Source organism: Strix uralensis, chromosome 21 (assembly GCF_047716275.1).
Source record: "Strix uralensis isolate ZFMK-TIS-50842 chromosome 21, bStrUra1, whole genome shotgun sequence".
Classification (NCBI taxonomy): domain Eukaryota; kingdom Metazoa; phylum Chordata; class Aves; order Strigiformes; family Strigidae; genus Strix; species Strix uralensis.
Window position 1 is genome coordinate 6,694,124 of NC_133992.1, and position 15,848 is coordinate 6,709,971.

Genomic DNA, 15,848 nt, shown 5'->3' on the forward strand with positions numbered 1-15,848 from the left:
AGCCCGTCGGAGGGGGGGGGGGGTCGGTTCCTGCCCGCGGGGTGTTTTCTGAGGCAGCCGTAAGCGCCGCCGGCGCTTGGTGCCTGGAGGGGGGGCCCCGGGGGGGAGCGCGGTGCCCGTGACTGGGCGCACCCGCAGCACGACCGCTGCCCGGCAGGGAGCCAGGCCCGAGCCCCGGGAGGGCGCCCCGAGGCCGGGCCGGGGGGGGGGCGGGGTTACCGATGGTCCCCACCGGAGGGGCGGGGCAAATCCGCGGGCGGGCGGGGCCGGGGGCGCGGCTGGTCCCCCCCGCGGGCAGGGTTTCCAGCCGGAGCGTTTATGCGGCGCGCGGGGAAGGGGCGCGGGGGCCGCCATGTCGCGGTTGCACCAGAGCAGGTCGGTGTTGGGGCTCGTTCCTTGGGGGGGCTGTGGGGTGGAGGGTGCTGTGGGGCCGGGGGAGGCCGGTAACACGCGTTATAACGGCCGCGGCTCCGCTCCCCTTAGGATCGCGGATTTTCAGGAGGTGCTCGGCGAACCCACGGTGGCTCTGGGCAAGCTCCGCGATCTCTGCTTCAGCGGTGAGTGGCGCGGGGAGCTGTGGGCACCGGCACCGGCCCCGGCCGCGGCAGGAGGGTCTGGGCACGGCCCCGGCCCCCGGGGGAGCTCCCGTCGGCGGTGGCCCGGGGCTAGTGCTGGCCCCGCCGGAGCTCGGGACCCCCCGAAGGTGCAGGCTCGGGGTGTCAGGGCCCAGGGTGTCCGACAGCTTCGGGCCACCTCCGCTACCGCCGAGTAATCCCCTCCTAGAGCTGTTGTGAAGCGGCGGGTGTTGGAAACCCGAGGCTGCGGGTGTGTTTCCAAGCCCAAGCGCCATCAGGCCGCAGCGGTCCCCACCCGACCTTTGAGCACAGCCACAAACTTCCAGGCAAACCCTTCCACCCCCCTCTCCGGGATGCCTGTGGGTTTCGGTGCTTCTGCTGTGTCTGTCCCCTGCACGGTCCCCGGCTTTCTGCTTCCACCGCCAGCCGCGGGCACGCTCCCCCGTGGGAGGCAGCGGCTATAACCCCTGTAACGCCCCTGTGAAAACTTCTTGCCCCCTGGGGAGGAAAAGCACTGCCTCGCCTGTTTGTGTGGTGCCGTTGGCAAACCGCGGTGAGGAGACTGGGGCTAACGGAGTTGTTTCTCTGCCTGATGTTCCGCAGGAATTCCCTTTGATGGTGGGCTGCGCTGCCTGTGCTGGAAGGTGGGTTTTGCTTGGGGTGCTTTTGTTTCTTGCCAGTGATGCTTTGGGTTGCTTAAGTACATGCTATTTTGGGGCACTTAATTGTAAACAACAAAAATCCAGAGTTTAAAAGCCACTCCAAATCGACAGTAATTTGTGGGGATCAGCACTGGCACAATCACAATAGCATTTACTGACACAGGACAGCCATCGCTGAGGATGATAGAAAGTGGCAGTCTGCCCTTTGCATGAGAACAGCCCTCCCTATTAAGCTAGGAGTGCCTTTCCATCAGGTTAGCTATCGATCAGTCCTACAGATAGGTCTGTGTTGAAAACCAGTCCCCAAAGTACTCCTGACTGCTGCTTAGCAAAGCACTAGGCTTTCTGGAGAAAGCTCCCAGGATTTTCAAAGAGCGAGTTCTGGCCACTGTGTTTGGTTTGCTTATCTTACAGGTATAACAGCTCATTCTCCAGATACTAATTTGTGTGCATCTGTCTTCTGTACAGATACTCCTGAACTACCTCCCTTTAGAGAAAGCCTTATGGAGCTCTTTGCTGAAGAAACAGAGGTGAGGACATCAGTACTTGCTGCATTATTTCTAATGATATCTGCAGAGAAGGAGAATAGTTCCTCAAATAATTAAGTATCATCATAAAATGAATTGTTCTTGTGTGGAATGTGCTGTTCTGTGCACTGTCTGGTGGATTGACCTTCAGCGAAACTCAACTGAAGAGAAAATCAAATGCCTTCTGGCTGAGCAGGGTGGTACAGAGAGATCTGTTTGAACTCAGCCTAGGTGCTTATCTTGATTTAATCTTCTGCTTCATTACAAATTCCCCTTTTCTTCCTTAAGGGATCTGTATTCCCAGTTCCTAAAGGAAATGATTATCCAGCCTGGGATCGCCAAAGCCAACCTGGGTGTTTCAAGGGAAGATGTGACCTTAGAAGATCACGTAAGTGTCGTTAAGCCTTTGTGTTGCAGAAAATTCCCCAGAGCTGCAAACTGTTGTTCTGGAGTCTGGACCCCCTGGGCAGCTCTTGGCTCTGTTCTCAACTGTTTTGCCCTGCTAGCAGGAGGGATGGTTCCTAGGTACCAGCCTGGCACTTGTGTCTTAGTAGCCTTCAGTGTGAATTATTGGTGAAGCACCAGCAGTTCTGAAGAGAGCTGTTTTCAGCTATGCATGTCCCTTCTCCCCTCCTCTGGGACCAGCTGCCCAGGCTGTGGGTTTCCTAGGGAAAGGGAGAGGCTCACGAGAGGTACCTCTAGCAAAGAGACACTGGGAAGTCGGGTCCACGGGTGAACTCAGAGCGGGCTGATCTGAACAAAGGATGTAGAAGAGGCAGGAGAGTCAGGTTGGACTATGGCATGGAAGGCAGGAGACTCATTTCTAGTTCTGCTGCTGGCTTTTTATTTCTTTTAATTGACTATTTCTTGCATCACTTGGCTTTTTCCTTCTCTGAAAGTACTGTTAAGAGTGTACATGTTGGGAGAGAGAGTGAAGTAACTGATCAGAAGAGACTGTAAAATGATACAACTGCTTCCATGACTGGTCTTGAACATTAACTTCTCTGCTAGCGTGCAGTCATCTGTGCTGCTGTGATCTCTGGAGCCCTTGGTGCTGTAAAACTAGCATGTTTGTAAAACTCCACACGTTGGCAGGTTACAGTGATCTTTGAATCTCTTGGAATGTTGCTTTTTTTTTTTTTTTTTCTTCTCCCAGTTAGTTGTTAACTTTGCAAGGATCTTGATGTGGAGAAAGTGTGTGTGTGTGGAGGGGGAGTTAAGTTTGCCATATTGGAAAACTTGTCAGATGCGGGATGAATTGTTCAGAATAATACATTTTAACTCTTTCCTGTGCACAATGGTGGTGCTTAATCAGCCTTCTCAGAGCTGAGATAGAGGGGGATACTTGTAACTAAGAACCACAACTCTTAAGTGCTGAGCGGGTGGGTAACTCTTACCCTAAGTACAAAGACCATCTCCATTGTGCAGGTTGGAGCTGCAGTCAGGAATCTTGTTGACACAGGACAGGATACCTGATCTGGGAACAATGTCATTAAGAGGCAGGTGACAAGGGATTGGAAATGTTGGCTTCTGTCTCTCGAAGTGAACCTGCATGCTCACTTGCTTCACAAGCTCTGATCCACTTCCTGCACGCTGTGTGAAGAAACAACACTAACCGTAGCTAGAGAGAGAAAAAAACCAAACCTGATGAGCTCGGGGCGTGCTGGTACTAGATGATAGAGGGACGGCAGAAGTGTTTAAATCACTATTTACTGAGGATTTTGATGCATGTGAAACATGCTTGTTCTGTTTCTGTTGTTTATTTCTTTAGCCCCTCAATCCAAATCCAGACAGTCGATGGAATACTTACTTCAAGGATAACGAAGTGCTTCTCCAGATAGACAAAGATGTCAGGTGCGTGAGGCATAATGACTCAGGTTTCTGAACCTGAGTGGTTTGGTTAACACATTGTACTTTGAAAACAAAGTTTAATATTAAACCAAGCCTCCCATTTAACATGGGGCATGTACTTCCTTCTTCTTCTGCCTGATTTCCTCCTGTATTTATCCTAGGAGGCTGTACCCTGACATGGCATTCTTCCAGCGCCCAACGGACTATCCCTGCCTTTTAATCCTGGACCCTCAAAATGAGTTTGAGACGCTGCGTAAGCGGGTGGAGCAGACCACGCTCAAGTCACAGACGGTGGCACGAAACCGCAGCGGGGTTACAAATGTGAGATCTAGGTGGGGGCTGCCCATGGGGCACGGCGACTTAGCTGATAAGGGGAAGGGTGTTTCTCAGGCTTTTTTCTGTTTCTCTCTCTGCTTGTGCAGTGGAATTAAGCAAATACCCCAGCAGGTACTGTGTATTCTGGTGGCTAGACAGCTTTGTAGAACCAGTTGGTATGCCTGACAGTTAGTAGGGACTTATAGCTGTATTTAAAGATTATTTTTTCCTGACTTCTGGTGAAAGTTGGAGTCGCAGGAAGATGTGAGTATTTTATGCTTGACATCTGTCTTTTTGATGGGAGCAAAACACTGAAGGGATAATTTATTGAAGCTGAATTTACAGAGTCTTCCAGAACTGGATCTCATAAACCTGCAAGTGGGAAAAGGGCTGGGTATCTGCTGAAATATGTGTTGTCTCTTTCCTCTTTCATGAGCTTTACTGTACAAGTGCCACACGCTGTTGGGGAAGGTGGTTTGCTACCACAGCAGATCTATACTCTTCCTCATACTACTAACAAAGAAGTGGAACTGCTGTGGTTTCTTCCTGCACGGGATCAGGTGGTGCAGTGATTCAGGGGAAGTGTCTGTTGCTGCACAGACTGCTTTGTTCTTCAGGGACAGCCAGAGCTAGGACTTCACTGCCTTTGTGCTTCCTGAGTTACTTGTCTTGGTTTATATTAGCACCTGCCTGCTTGGTATAAGCTGCCCAAATCTTTTGGGGGCCTATGTGTATTAAAAGCCAAGCTTGCCACGTGTACAAAACTATCCATGCCAGCTGGTTATCTTGAATCAGCCCTAGTCTTGTCTTGCTTTTCAGGTGAGCTCCCCTCTTAAAACAACGCCTAATTCTCTGAGTGAGTACGAAGTTCTGCCCAATGGCTGTGAAGCTCACTGGGAAGTGGTGGAGCGAATCCTGTTCATCTATGCCAAGCTGAACCCCGGGATAGCATATGTTCAGGGGATGAATGAAATCGTGGGGCCTCTTTACTACACCTTTGCTACAGATCCTAACAGCGAATGGAAAGGTGAGAGACTCTTTTGGCTGCTCAGTAACAGCTGTCGTACTGCATGCTCTCTGTGTTAATAACTGGTTTTGGAATGAGACTCTTGTTATTTTGACTGATTGGGGCCAAAAAGCAATTACAACAAGAGATGAGGCGTTTTGGGGTCCATAGCAAATTGATAGAAACTGAATGAGCTGTGAGTGGTGAGGACATGGGAAGTGAGGATTTTTGAGGGGGTTTTGTTTGTTTTGCATGGATCTAAGTTGGACTTTGTGAAACTGAAAATCCCCTTAGAAGCTCTTGTTTGCTCATACTGTATATACCTGGTAAGAAAAGAATAGAATGGGAGTGCTTTGTTGCTTCTGCTTCACGGGAGCTCCAAGGGTGTGTGCTGATGGCGGGGAGAGCAGATGATGTTCTTGGGCATAGATAACTCGTTTGTGACCCAATGTCATGAAGACCTTGTGTCGCACACAGGGTCTGTATCTGCAGTGGCTCTGTAGATATTTCTAGCTTAAAAAAAAGTGTCTAGCCTTGTCCCAGACCAAGCAAGCCAAGATCTTATGGGATCTGCTGTTTGAATCCAGTACAGCAACCCAGTTATGGAGCCAGAACGCTTCTAAGTCTGTGTGCCTCTGTCAGTGATGCTTCCTCTATTCCCCCATTATTTTTAAATTTTATTTTTTCTCCCCCCCCAGAACATGCTGAAGCAGACACATTTTTCTGCTTTACCAATCTAATGGCTGAAATTCGGGACAACTTCATTAAGAGCCTGGATGATTCGCAGTGTGGTATTACCTACAAAATGGAGAAGGTCTACTCTACCCTGAAGGAAAAAGATGTGGAGCTGTATTTGAAACTGGTGAGGAGCTAGGTGTTTCTCTGAGTCTCAGTTGGAATGGCAGGAGAGGAGCTTAACAGTGCATTTAAATGTCAAACAATTTTGTTAAACTGTTACGGTGTTTGAATAGAAAGGTTGAAAGAGTGTATGAAGGGCCTACAGGGCATAGAGGCTCTCTTATCTGTGAGCTGAAACAGCCTCTCCTTGGAGTAAGCCTAGAGCGAGCTGACACAGCAAGGCTTTCCTCCCCTGCCTGCCTGTGAAAGCAAACAATAGTTGTTGCAAAGCTGCCAGCTGTGAGGCTAAAGTGACTTGGCCACGATCCCTGGTCACCTGGGTTGAGACCCAGTTGGAGCTGGAGTCTTTCTTCTAGTCATCAGGCAAAATGTGAGTTTTGCTGTAGAGTTCCTTGTAATCTGAGCTTACAGGAATTGTGTCTCTGTCTTTAAAAACAAAACAACCACCCACCCTCCAACATTTTTGCCACTGGATGCCCTGACAGCACTAATTTAAACTGCATGGAGATCATTCCAGAAGTAAATTTAAATCAAGCAAACTGGTCCATCCCACTCACCTAAGTCTCTCCTTCCCCTTCATGCAAGGGTCTCAGAGTGCCTTGGGTTGCTGCGGGTTTTGTAGAACATCTAGAAGGCAGCTTTTGTTGGAAACATCTTCAGGTCCTATAAGCCATTTGGTGTGAAAGTCCAAGGAGAATTTGGAAGGGAAAACTGTTCTTGTTACTCCGACCTTCACCAAATCACGCAGACTTTTTTTGTGTTTAGAGAAATCAGGATATACTTCTTTTATAATCCAAAAGATGGTTTGTCAGCACAGTGACATGACCCGCGGTGTTGGCTGGTGGCTGATTCAGTGGGGAGAAAATAAATTGTTTACAGTTTGGCTGGCAGGAAATGATCTTGGCCGTGCAGCAGCTGGTCCTTAAGAATATCAGCAGGATCCTGAACTTGTTTGACCTTGATTAAACTTACAGTCCCTTGGATTTAACAGCAGAAAACAAGAAAGCTTCAGGCTAAAAGCGCTTACAGTATGTTTTACTGACCATCAGTGTGAATTCTGTTTCTTTTTTGTGAATAGTAAACCTTTTGATAAACACAGGGCTCTGGAAAGGAGAGGAAATCCTGACAAAACAGTTCCTCTGCTAGAGGGGGAGGACTGTGGGTTTGCAGATAAAATGCTGTTCGAATGAGAACATTGAAATTACTTGGCAAGTTTAACGAAACTAACACAAATAGTGCCTTTAGGAATAAAAGCTTCCTTTACTCCATGCTGTGGACAGAGGAGCATTTTCTGGCTTGCCCGTAGACGTGGAGCGTGGCTGCATTTAAAATCTATGTCTAGCTTGAATGTGAGAGCCTCCAAAGGAGGCAGTGGGTTGGCTGATGTTGCAGTGTGAGTTGGCAGCTTTGAGCAGTATCAGGGTGGAGATGGGGATGGAAACATGGGGTGCATTTCTTACTTGTAGGGAACTGGCCGAGAGCACGTATTCATTCTTTGCCTGGTGCATGTCTGACAGCAAGAACAGAACATCAAACCCCAGTTCTTTGCCTTCCGCTGGCTGACGCTGCTCTTGTCCCAAGAGTTCCTGCTGCCAGATGTCATCCGTATCTGGGACTCCCTCTTCGCTGATGATAAGCGCTTTGATTTTCTCCTGCTCGTCTGTTGTGCCATGTTGACGTAAGTACAGAGGTAGCCTTCCTGTTCTTTTCTTTCCCTCCTTTACCTAAATCCAGGGATCCAGGGTCTTCTGTAGGCATGTGTTAAGGCATCTGGTGAATAGGTTATAGTCACTTGTTACAGTGGTCGCAAAAGTGTTTTCAAAAGCCTCTATAAGGGCACAGTGTAGTCTGTTTTTAAACTTCCTCTGTAAAGAGTCAAAAGTAGCTGGAATAATTTCCATCTTTCAGACTAATCCGGGATCAGTTGCTGGAAGGAGACTTCACTCTCAACATGAGGCTGCTGCAGGTAAGGATTAAATATAGTTGGCACAGGGAGTAATTTGTAGAGTCTTGAAATTGTACTGTGAGAGGACGATAGCAGGGATATACCTGGCTGAAGAGAAGTACTAGATTTGTGATGGTTGCATGCAGAAAAATCTTCAGGTGGATCTTACAGTGTGCTCGTTACTGGGAGTATGAATCCACCGCCCACTGGGAAACTGAGCTCATGACAAATGACTGCTTTAACTTCCTTGCTGGTGGCATCTCTGCTCCCTGTGCTGCTAAATGGGTTTTCACTTCCACATGCAGAAAGTGGCTGTACAATCTCTGTTTTGTCATTCTAGCTCTGTATGTTTCTCTTCTCCTTCCTCCCCGTTTTTAGTGCTACAATAGCAACAGGCCCTGTTTCAGAGAGTAGTATTCCTTCTCTGATCTTCTGTTGGTGGGGCACAGTGCTGCTGTCTGGAGCCCAGCTTTGCCATTAAAATAAAGCCTTCTTTTGCTTGTGCACCCATTCCAGCCTACAGAGAAATTGTCACAGACTAGAGGTTTTTAACGTCTTTCGGTTTGCAAAAAAAATAATTTCCAGCAAAGATGTGAAACCGTGTGTAACAGTGTTAAGTTTATTGGCCGGAGGCTTTTGTTTAGTTTTGAGATCTGTGAGAGCCCAAGGTTCAGAACACATGTACTGCATAGTAGGATATCTCTGATTCTGCCAGTTCCTGCTTTGGACTGTGCAAGATACTGGCTTTGATAAGGCTTTCTGGCACGAAGATAACCCTTGTAGCAGGCCAGCTTACTGTACCCTTGGAGGACAAATTAAAAAAACAAACAAAAGCCTTCTTGAAGGGTATTGAGGCTTGATCAGTTACAAAACAGGAAACTGTTAGCTGTTAAGGGAGTAACTGTACATGGCAGAACATTATAATAGGCCAAGATTGCTGTTGTCACAGTTTACCCTGCTCAAGTGGAACAATGTGTACAAGAAATGCTAGGCAGTCATGTATATCGCTTTGTTTCTTTGACATAGGATTATCCTATCTCTGATGTTCACCTGATTTTGAAGAAGGCAAAGGAACTTCAAGATTCCAAATAGTCCATGTGTCTAACAAAAGGTGTCAGAGAAACTGTGTGGCAATGGGTCCCAGGAGACACCCCCATGCAGTGTGGTGCTTTAAAGCTCCTAGTGGTCTCTGCAGGACTTCAGGTTTCATGTGCGGGCTACTGGCCACCTTGAAGACTTCCTTCTACTCTATTTATTAGGTCAAGGACTGATTACTTCCCCATCTACTTGGGTCCTGCACTCCAGATTTTTTCAAATCTCAAATGCCTCTGTGCTGCCAAAAGCAGTTCTTTGTATCTTTTTTTAATGACTTTAAGTTCGGGCAGAAAGAAACCATCTGTCTGCATATCCCTGAAGGCGTAACTTCTGATGGGGAAGGGACAGGCTGAGTCCAGCGGAGTTTGGTGGGTGAGCATAGAAGGATCTTCCTCCTGTGAATAGAATGTATTCCAGTGAAGTCACACATCCTACCGTTCAAGTAGCTTCTGGATTCCTCTTCCTCGTGTCTGCACTTGGCCATCCCTGGGGTGTGCAAAGAAGATTGCATCAGTTTCTGGTGACTGTCATCTGACATCTGGTAGTTTGGACCCCTTTGCCTGGGAAAGAGATCTGGAGAAGCTGAGATGGGAGGAGATGATTACAGCTGGTGGCTTTGTGCATTGAAACTGCCTGAATCCAGAATCGCCTTATCAACAAGGTCTCCTTGAAAGCAAGACTGTGGTGGTTTGAATCAGTGCAGTTTGCAGTCAAGCCTTATTACACACGGCCTTAGAGCAGGAGCTTGTTGCTGCAGGGAGGCCTCACGCTGCTTTCCTGGCTCTGAACTGGAGCATATCCAGCTACAGCTGGGATTCTGAAATACAAGAAATGGGCATCTAGTCACGTGCAATGAAGACAGCCGTGTTGAGGGGCTTATACAGGCACGGCACTGGGGTTTTTCTGCCTCAGTGGCTTGTGTAATACTACCCTGCGTAAGCTCTGGTCACAGTAACCTTGATATTGTCTCAGTACTTCTTTCCAGGAAGAGACATGGTACAGGTCTGACCTACAAGTGAGAGTCCTTTTCGTGTGTGATGCAGAGGGCATACAAGCATTTGTCATGAGCTGACTGCTGGGCTGATCCACTGTCTGTGTACTGGTCCTGTTGGAGTCACGGTCCTGAGTGGGACACTTGTCCTTCCTGAGAGGGAAACTGCTGCATTTCAAATACAGTGGAGCTGGCTCAGCTGAACATCGACTAAGACAAACTACAGAGAGAACTGCTAACCTGTCAGCAGTGTCAAGCTGATCAGAAACAGTAATCCTCAGAGGGAGAAACTGCCAGCACCCAGGTGCTTGGGTGATGCAGAAGCTTTTGAGTGAACACTAATCCAGTGTGCTTTTCCCTTTCTTTCTGTGCTGGCTCACCTCTGCGTAGCTGTTTGCAGTTTTCAGTATTTATGGGTATTGATTTGTTAAAGGTCAGTCTTTGTAAGATCTGCTTAAGCTGCTGATGGCCTAGAATGGCCCTAGCAGGAGGGATGTTGTCAGCCTTCAGCTTTTTCACTAGTGTTATTTCCTTCACTGAAGGCCAGTTCTCTACAGGCTACTGTAATTCTCACAAAGGTGGGTGGGGAGAAGACCGGAGGACAGGTTGATGCATGTACCTGTGTTCTCGTTGGCAATCCCAAGCAATCTCTGCCCCTTCAGAAGATGCTTGAGTAACACTGGTGCAGCCAGGTGTTGCTGCTATGGTGAAGCAAAAGCAACTGAAGACTTAAACCAATCTGTAATTAATACCTGTGGCTAACAGTATCCCTCTCTGCTGCAATCCTTTCTAGAGGGTAGAGTTTTCTTCCAAGAAATACAGAACCAGTAGACCGGGACAGCTGCTCTAACCCCTGGATGGATGTTCTTCCTGCCTTGTATCGCTGAGCTGTTCCAGGTGGTCTCATGGTCTCAGCTCTTGGGTACTCTGCACTGGAGAGGCCAGTAGTCAGACCTCTCCTGGCCAAATGGCTAGCTGGTAGACACAGATGTAGAACCAGAGGGTCAAACTCTTAGGTGGAATTGGACCTCCTCTAAACACTTCTGCTTCAGAACTGCTCTAAATACAGCTGTAGCTCTCTCACATTCCATGTGCAAGCTCTGCGTTCACCTCCCTGAATACCTGGACTGTCCATTTTGGGTCCCCCTGGCAAATGTAGGGTTGCCTTACACTATTTTTTCACTGCTGACAGGAGCAGCCATGAGGGTTCCTGCTCTGAACAGCTAGAAGTCTCCTTAAAATAACCTGAGAAGGCAGCAGGCAAATCAGGATTAAAGCATTACTTGGGAGACGAACTTCTGCTTGTTTTCAGAGTAGCCTTTGGCCCAGAGGTTGGCCTCCTGCAGGGGAGTTGCCCAGCTCTGAGCCAGGTGCTGGTCTGTAGTGCACAGACACTCGAGGCAGACACCAGGGAGGTGGCTGGGTACGGGTGTCATGCTGCCTTCTCCCTTCCTAGGTGCTGGAGGGGCTTATGTTATGCCATCTTGCTTCTCTTTAGGGGGTGACAGTAAATGCTTTTAAAGGGAGTCTGCAGTGGTTTAAGGGGATGCAATGAGAGCTTTGGCTGCTGGAAAGGTTCTCTGGGATAAATTCTCCAGCCTTATCCAGACTATGGCTGCTAAACCGATTGAGTTCTTTGGGGAGAACTTATAACAACTTTGATAACCCCAGACAGTCTAGTTCCTACATGAAAAGCTGTTTTATATTCCTCCTTATCCTCTCCTGTGCAGTTGGACTTCTGTCCTGTGATGAAAGGAATAGTTGTGCTCTTCACAATGGCTTGGAACATTCATTTCTTTATTCCAAGACTTTCTCCTTTCTTTAAGAGTAAAACCAGATTTTCTGAGGGGAGAAAAAGTCTCGTTACCAGCTTTTGAATCTCCTCATGGCTTTGCTTGCTTCGTTCCTCAAAGGCTTTTGGTGATTTTTTTCGTTGTTGTCGAGGTCAGACAGTATTTTACTAGTGGTTCCTTGCTTGTGTGACCAAGTAACAACTGCTCCACCCTGGAGATGTTTCCACCTCTGATTTTTTTTCAGTCCTAATCTGCTGCAGGAGCAGCGAGGTTGGCTGAAGAGGCAGTTCTTCGGGTTGAGAGGTGTTATTCTGGGGTGCCTAGGGGACCCCTTGTTTCATAGAGGCCTAAGCAGAGGACGTTTAAATAGCTCTTACAATGCGTTCCTCACCGGCAGGATTACTGCCAGGCTGGGGAAGGGGGACCCATCTTCAACTGGGAGGAAAAACAGGATGCTATGCTGGATGCGGGGAAAGATGGGCCTTACCTGGGAGGAAGAGGTCTGCTCTACTTGCACCCCACTGTCATTCAGACTTTGAGAAACTTTGTGGCTTTGCCAGTGAGGTAGAAGCAACAGGATACTAGAGATCAAGTCAGTGGTGGTGGTCACTCAGAACACTGATTTTGAGTTTGAATTTTGTGACCTAACCTAGAATTATTCACGCTTTGACAGTGAGTGTAATGAAGGCCAGAAGTTGCTGGAGTCTGGGGTGTTTGGGAAAGATGAGGCTGTTTTCCCTTAAGGGTGTCAGTGACTTCGTTTTAGCTGTTTGGAGTGCTCTTCTAAAATGCCCTATCCCTGAAAGAGGAACAAATAACACTTCTTTTTTTTTTTTTTTTTACCTTGTCTGGAAAGAATTGCCAGAACAGGGTGTAGAGAACACTTCCATCACTCTAAAACTCCTTTTATGCTTCTTTTTAAACACTATTTTTATAACGCTTCCTTTAACTAAACGGGTGGCTTTGTGCAAACATCTGTTGATGTGACTCACCGTGTTGAGCTTGGAGTTAATGCTGCTACAGGTGCTGACTACAGTATTTCGAGATGCCCTCGGTGATGGGGGGAACCGGGGGCGGCGGGGGGGAGCCGGAGCCGCGGCGGGCGGAGCCCTGGGGCGCGCCGGGGTGGGGTCTGTGTGTACCAGCCGTCTCCATCGCCGTCTCCTCGGGGCAGGACGGTTTTGCTTTGCCTTCACCCAGCCCGCCGGGGGTTTTTTTTTGAGGAAAAGGCAGCAACCGCGGCCGCTCTCGGGGTGGGCTGGAGGGGAGCACAGGCCCGGGGCGGGGGGAGCGTGGGTGCCGCCTCGCTGACCGCTCCGCTCTTTATTTTTGTACTTTCTCCCGTGGCCCCTGGGACTCTCCTTTGATGCTGTTCTCCCGTTTGTCCCAATAAAGTGGTTTCTTTGCACACCGCAGCCGCCTCAGCCGCCGCCGGGGGGGGGCCCGGGTTGAGGGGGTGGGGGGGGGGGGTATCGTCCCCTCAGCCTGCGCGGGAGCGCGGCGCCCTCTCGCCCTTAAAGCGGCGATGCTTCCGTCTGCAGCAGAGAGGACCGTCTCTGGGGAAGCCGCGGCCCTTTTAAGCGGCGGCCACCCTCGCGGCGCAGCGCGCGGCCATGCTGAGGGGCCGGTGGCTGCTGCCCGGCGCCTCGCTCGCCCTGGGCGCGGGGCTGGGGGCGGCCCTCACCGCCCGCCGCCGGGCCCAGGGCGATGCAGCCGGGGGGCTGCTGGCCCGCCTGCCCGTGGTGCCCGCCGTGGCGGCGGCCGGTCCGCCGGCGGTGCCGGGCTCGGGGAGGGCCGAGCTGACCAAGTACGGGCTGCCCGGGCTGGCGCAGCTGCGGAGCCGCGAGTCCTACGTGCTGTGCTACGACCCGCGGAGCCGCAGCGCGCTGTGGGTCATCGAGCAGCTCAACCGGGAGACCCTCGGCGGCACCTCCGAGCGCGCCGCCTGCGAGTTCCAGGAGGACGACTCGGTACACGAGTACCACCGAGCCACCAACGCCGACTACCGCGGCAGCGGCTTCGACCGCGGGCACCTGGCAGCCGCCGCCAACCACAAATGGAGCCAGAAAGCCATGCGGGACACCTTCTACCTCAGCAACATCGCCCCGCAGGTAGGACCCGCCGCGGGCACCGGCTCCCCGCAGGGAGACTCGGGTGGAGGGGGGGGAGCGGAGCTGCCCGTGCTCAAGGGCAAACGCTGCTCCCTGCTGGAAACCGCCTCGGAGCGTCTTCGGCTCTTCCGGGGGTTTGTTCCGAGAGTGGTTCGGGCAGAGAGGGGTCAAAGTCACTCGGGGGGGGGCTGTAATTCCTGCTAAACTTAACAGTGGCGATCCTGCTTGCCTCTGCGCTCCTCTCAAGCCGTGAGAGACGCTGTTCAGTGCAGCTCGTTGCAGGAGCAGAGTTAAAACAGGCGGGCAGGTGCTTGCAAAAATCATGGTCTGAGGCGAGCGGGTTCTGTTCCTGGCTGTGCAAACCAGGACCTTGCCGTGCACGGTGCCCAGAGCAGAGATCTCTTCTGGAAAGTGCCCGGGACACTGTGAGACACGTCACCAAAACGGTGTTATTACTCTGAACAGTAAAGAAATTCCCCACTGACTGACTTTGCTGTCCTTGCCGCCCTGGTTGTTTCTAGAATCCTCATTTAAACCAGAATGCCTGGAATAACCTTGAGAAGTACAGCAGAAGCTTGGCAAGGAACAACAAGAACGTCTATGTCTGCACAGGACCCCTTTACCTGCCCAGGTAAACACAAGGGCCAAGCTGGGACCGCGAGTGAGCTGCTAAGGCCTCACTCAGTAGGTGAGACCAGCTGTGTGCAGAGGTTCTGTGGAAAGCTACTTCTGTAGGATTGTGTATTTCCCATTCAGTTAATTATTTCATGAGTAAAGGTGGGTTTCTTGAGCTACAACATAACCAAGTCGCTTTTGTTTGCAGTCCTTAACAATCTAGTAGCAGTAGGTTACTAGATTATTAGATTTACAATTAGACTGCAGACCCCTTCCCTGCAGAATAAAGCTTCTAGGTTTTATTTCATGGACCGTTTCTCCATTTAAGAGCATGACTTTATTTGCAAAGATCTTCACATAGCACTAAAGAGCAGCTGTCTCACGTTGAGATCTCTTCAATAGAAGAGAGACAGCAGGGAAGGGATCTGGGGGAGCAGACCCAATACACAGCTCGGCCTCACCGTGGCACGTTGCCTCTGTTTCAGCAATGTTTCTACATCCCTACCACAAAAGCAGGGCTGCTCCCTGCCACGCTGTGGGGTGGGGGATCACTTTGGGGGGGTGGTGGAGGGCTGAGGGGGCGGATGTGGCACCAGACTGGGAGGTAACATGGGATGTTGGTGTTGGTGCAGAATGGAGGCCGATGGGAAGATGTACGTCAAGTACCAGGTGATTGGGAAGAACAACGTGGCTGTTCCCACCCACTTCTTCAAGGTGCTCATCCTGGAAAAGGAGAGCGGGGAGATTGAGTTGCGCTCATATGTGATGCCCAACAGCCCTGTGGATGAGAAAATCCCCCTGGAACGGTTCCTGGTTCCCATCGAGAGCATTGAGCGAGCCTCAGGGCTCCTCTTTGTCCCAAATATCTTGAAGAGAACAGGTAACCTGAAAGCCATCACAGCTGGAAACAAGCTCTGAACCCTGACTAAACAAATCAAGGTATCTCCTGGGAAGGGACTGACAGCAGTTACATGCAGAATAATAGTTCCTTGTGCAATTTTAAATGTGGGAAATAAGAATCAAACCAATGCTTCTCCTTACCCTTCCCTTTGTTTTGTGTAACTGTAACACACACATGCATGAGGCTCAAGGGCAGGTCCTGCAGAAGGCTCCTGGGCACTTGCCACCGTATCAGGTCTGTAGAATTTGCCCCTAATAGGCAGCACAGAGAGTACTCCTGTAACTGCTCCCTTTGAGTTACGTGCAGCTCATTAAGACACAAAGGGAATTTACTTAATTTCTGCCATTTATCAGGGAAGGACAGGAGCAAGATGGGTGCAGGGGGAGAGGTTCCTGCCTTCCTGTGGCCAAAGAATTGTCTGATTGTTTTCTTTCAGGAGATGGTTTTAGCAGTAAAGCTTTGAACACCCACAGTATTGGTTGTTTCTTATCTGCTCGTACCAAAGCTCTGAATGTCTCAGCAGGAATGGGGAGGACAGTACCAACTTTTCCAGCTGTTTTCCTGTTTAAGCTCACTGTAGGCAGAGCCTAAGACATCATAGAT

The 15,848-nt window shown here is 50.0% G+C and overlaps 2 protein-coding genes across 3 annotated transcripts; both read left to right on the forward strand.

The window, feature by feature from the left end:
* Positions 1–278: 278 nt before the first annotated feature.
* Positions 279–13,026, forward strand: TBC1D13 (TBC1 domain family member 13). Of its 2 annotated transcripts, XM_074890865.1 has the most exons (12): positions 279–375; positions 484–557; positions 1,179–1,219; positions 1,706–1,767; positions 2,053–2,152; positions 3,536–3,618; positions 3,777–3,936; positions 4,750–4,957; positions 5,635–5,798; positions 7,312–7,472; positions 7,703–7,760; positions 8,766–13,026. In XM_074890865.1, the coding sequence occupies exons 1-12, from the start codon at positions 353–355 to the stop codon at positions 8,829–8,831; spliced, it is 1,200 nt and encodes a 399-aa protein (XP_074746966.1). In that variant the 5' UTR covers positions 279–352; the 3' UTR covers positions 8,832–13,026. The 2 variants fall into 2 exon arrangements, 1 of the variants encoding a protein (XP_074746966.1); XR_012631792.1 differs by lacking the exon at positions 8,766–13,026 and having other exon boundaries at positions 7,261–7,472; positions 7,703–7,713.
* Positions 13,027–13,211: 185 nt separating this feature from the next.
* ENDOG (endonuclease G) lies at positions 13,212–15,717 on the forward strand. The gene is made up of 3 exons (XM_074890872.1): positions 13,212–13,729; positions 14,251–14,360; positions 14,977–15,717. The coding sequence occupies exons 1-3, from the start codon at positions 13,232–13,234 to the stop codon at positions 15,260–15,262; spliced, it is 894 nt and encodes a 297-aa protein (XP_074746973.1). The 5' UTR covers positions 13,212–13,231; the 3' UTR covers positions 15,263–15,717.
* Positions 15,718–15,848: the final 131 nt, after the last annotated feature.